This window comes from Papaver somniferum, unplaced genomic scaffold (assembly GCF_003573695.1).
Source record: "Papaver somniferum cultivar HN1 unplaced genomic scaffold, ASM357369v1 unplaced-scaffold_133, whole genome shotgun sequence".
Taxonomy (NCBI): domain Eukaryota; kingdom Viridiplantae; phylum Streptophyta; class Magnoliopsida; order Ranunculales; family Papaveraceae; genus Papaver; species Papaver somniferum.
In genome coordinates, this window is record NW_020622492.1 from 26,717 (window position 1) to 30,514 (window position 3,798).

The 3,798-nt window shown below is 40.2% G+C and overlaps 1 protein-coding gene across 2 annotated transcripts in view; it reads right to left on the reverse strand.

Annotated features, from left to right (window-relative positions):
• Window positions 1-1,671: 1,671 nt before the first annotated feature.
• The window catches only part of LOC113333676, a 3,116-nt gene continuing 989 nt past the window's right edge, over window positions 1,672-3,798 (reverse strand). For both annotated transcript variants that reach the window (XM_026580102.1, XM_026580101.1), the window contains one exon: window positions 1,672-3,798. This exon is cut by the window's right edge and continues 2 nt beyond it. In XM_026580102.1, the coding sequence (XP_026435887.1) occupies window positions 2,420-3,727 (1,308 nt within the window). In that variant the 5' untranslated portion in view covers window positions 3,728-3,798 and the 3' untranslated portion in view covers window positions 1,672-2,419.

Sequence of the window (3,798 nt, forward strand, 5' to 3'; positions counted from 1 at the left end):
TTTTTTTTTTTTCAACTTTTTTTTATGGCTATCTCAATCACTCTATTTCACCCTAGCAATGGTAACAACTTGAATCGTGAGCCCCACCTAATCACTTTTTTTTATGGCTATCTCAACCACTCTATTTCGTCCAGTCTGGTACTAGGTGCTGTATATTGATTGGTATAATGTTGTAAGAGTAAGTCAATGATCTGGATTTTTTCAAAAACCCAATTGTCGTTCTGATCGCGCAGTTGTTGAATGGTGTTGTAGCTTCGGTGGATAGTTGTTGTGGTGTGGAAGAAAGTTGTGTTTCTATCTCCAGATTGAAGCCACTGAATTCTTTCCCGTTGTTGCCAGTATGTAGCATGACATTGCAGCAGGGACAAATGGCCTTCACGAAGTTCTTTTTCCTGTTGTATCCAATGGGCTAATATCGGAACTGTCTGGTTTGCACATTGATGTTGTGCAAATTGGATCTGTGCCATGGACGTTTTAATCATGGTGAGGAGATGACCAAACGTTTCCTTATTCCACTGTGTAAGGATGTTTGCAGTTGTGATGAGTTTGAGTTGAAGGTTGGTCGTCGGTTCTTCATCAAACTTTGTTGCCCAAGCACCATTCACAATGCGGTGGATATTAGGGTGAGATAACCAGATGCTCGAATTTGTAATTTCTTGCATTTCTCCAGTTTAAGTGTTTGGTTCTGAGTAGGATAGAAGCATGATCCGATGCAATGGGTGGAAGATGTAGGACAGCCGCATGAGGGTTGGTCGTTCGCGATCTTTGATTTGCCATGGCTCTGTCTAGTTATTCCATGATGAAATCATCACCTTGTTGACGATTAGTCCATGTAAATGGGTCACCTTGGAAGCCGAGGTCTATCAATCCTATTGTGTCGATCATATTTAGGAACGGTTGAGTTTGAGCATATGTTACCGGTCTTCCACCTTTCTTTTCCGATTGTAATATGACATCATTAAAATCTCCAATCAAAACCCACGGTAATGGTGAAGGTTGGAAAACATCAGTGAAGTTGTTCCACAAGTCCCGTCTAGCATCCGGGTGGGGTGGACCATACATTCCAGTGCATAACCAAGGAAGAGATGGCGCTGGCGGAGTAACAAGTACATGAATGTAACTTTGAGAGTGTAATAGAATCTGCACTTGTAGAATGTTCTTCCACATTAAGAATAGGCCCCCTCTGTGTCCGATTCTCGGAACAATAAAGCGGTTGTCAAATATTAAGGTCCGCTGAACTGAGGACATATGATGTACAGTCGCAAGAGTTTCTGAAAGAAACACAATATCTGGTCTATGCGATGATATTATTCCGCACAAATGTTGGATCGTGGTATCTTGGTTGATACCTTGGCAGTTCCAAGCTAGAGCGGAGATGTTACTGGCCATGGTTGACGTTGATGATGCGATTGAAACAACTACAAAGCTTTGAATGTCTGGAATACTTGTAAAAACAAAAAACTGTTGGTATTGAGACCACTCAGTTAATCGTAGAGAATCTCCGGAGTGAGTTGTAGGTCCAACAGCACAATTAAGAGTCTGCAGCTTCTCAGGTGTCGTTAAAGTTGTGGGCTTAGGAAGCTCGTTGTATCACAAACTATAGTACCACTTGTATTTTAGGACCAATAGTAATCAACGAGAAACCAAGCCCACAAGAGGAGAAACAAAAAATACCAAAACACACCTTTATTACAAACAACTCACTCAGATACAAGGCACACTATTACAAACTTACTACGACAGAACTACAAAGAGACAGACTCAGAAGATCAAACCAAAGCCACAAGGTTGAAACTCTACTATAACTAAGACACAGAGGAAATCAACTTCACACTGCACACTATTACAACACAAGAAATTGCAGAACTGAAGATACTTTACAACTCACAGACCAAGTAACAAGTAAGCTAAAGAAACTAACAAGAAACGAAAAACCTTTGGAATAAAGAGATTACAACACTAAGACACTCTAGAAACAGGAATTAACTATCCTAGACAAGAAACAGATAAAGGTATAAGAGAACAAAGACGGCTGGCCAGCCCAAGCGATAAGCAAACTCCGATCAGTAAACTAACTTCAATTGTAACCTGTAATTGCCAAGTCAGAGAAACATAGTAAACTTGAGTAGGGATTGTGGGTTTATTGATTCTTCATGATTCCTTTGCCTTTGCGATCTTGGATGCATGGTTGTTCCCTGATTTCTTCCTTAATTTCTTCCATATATGCATTAGAATGATCTTCATATCCCAAACATGCCCATATATCCATAGGAACAGTATCTGGCCTAACTTGAGGGGAGTCCGGTGGGGATGAAGTTTCAGCCTGGTAGATGTCCACAAGCACGGTTGGATGTTTTGCTGCCAGTTCTTGAAATATCTTCCGTCTTTTCTTATTAGGTTCTTGAAGCATCCAGGCTCTTTAATCATCTATTGTAGGCCAGATAAGAGGTCTAGAGGATGAAGCAGCCGAAGGATCAGTATTTGCAGCTGGATATAACTCTATGGGATCAAACTTTGCCAAATCTTCAGGAAGGAAGGAGTAGATGTAATGGCTAGGGTTTGGTCTTTTGGCAGAGGATGTGGTGGTTGTTTCCCATGTGAGTTCATAGGGATTTGGGAGATCAACTGTTTCTTTTGGTTCTGGGGTATAAAAACCGAACTCATCCCATAGATGGGGGTTTACAACATAAGGAGGTGAAAGTGGTAGTGAAATTTCCTGGTTTATACCTGCTATATGTTTCTCCTCTTCGGGAAGGATAGCTTCATTATGATCTGTAATGCTGATTTCATATTTGTTTGAGGCTGCAGAGTGGTTGCTTCTACTGGTACTTGAGGTATCACTGTCATCATTAAAAAATCCATGTTCATCATCTGCATTCCCTATTAAATCTTCCATATCATCGTCGTCTTCTTGTTGATGTAGAGGAGGGTACATGGCTGGTGTAGCAGGCAGTTGATATCCATTTTGTACCAGGTTCTGAGCTTGCCTGTTTTGAGCACAGTCCTCATGTCTATGACCCAGCCTTCTGCAGAACTCGCAAAAAATGAAAGGTAAATCGTGATATTCAAAGGTGAGTGTGTTTAAGCCTCCTCTTCCATTGTCTGCGATGGTGTTTTCTCTTAAAGTGTTGAAGATATTCATTGATACTTTAACTGTCATCTCATAAGTACCTTGCTGAGTGTAAATAGGCTGATCAAAAGCAATAATTTCTCCTACATGGAACACATATCCTCTAACATCATCAAAGTCTTCAAGTTGTTCTAATGTTAATCCTCTTATAGTGATGTTCAGCTCAACATGAGTAAGGTTAATTTGTCTGAAGTCTTGGTCTTCATGCCAAACACTAATCATGAATATATCATTCAAAATAGCTCGAGACCCATGTCTAACCACTCTAACAAATTCATGATAAATCTGAAATCTGATAAGATAATATTCAACTTCGAATTGCCTCACAGACATACCTCCTCCGACTCTCCATTTTTTCCTCAATGCACATCTGAGATGCCATGCATTTACACCATGTAGAGTAAAAAAAACCGCAATAAGACAATATCTCCACAGATTATGAGGGACATTTTGATGGGCATTTGGGTTTTGGATATTAAGGTTTCTACTAGTGTCTAGTCTCATGGAGGCTTGAAGCATGTGAGTGAGTTGATCTAAGTCACCATTCCAAACAGCAGGCATGATGAAAAAGAAGGGTAAAAAACAGTTTAATAACATTGAAAGGTTTGAAGTGCAAATAGTTTGGGTTGTAATTCGTTGGAGCTAGGTAGAGTGCATTCTTCAGGGAT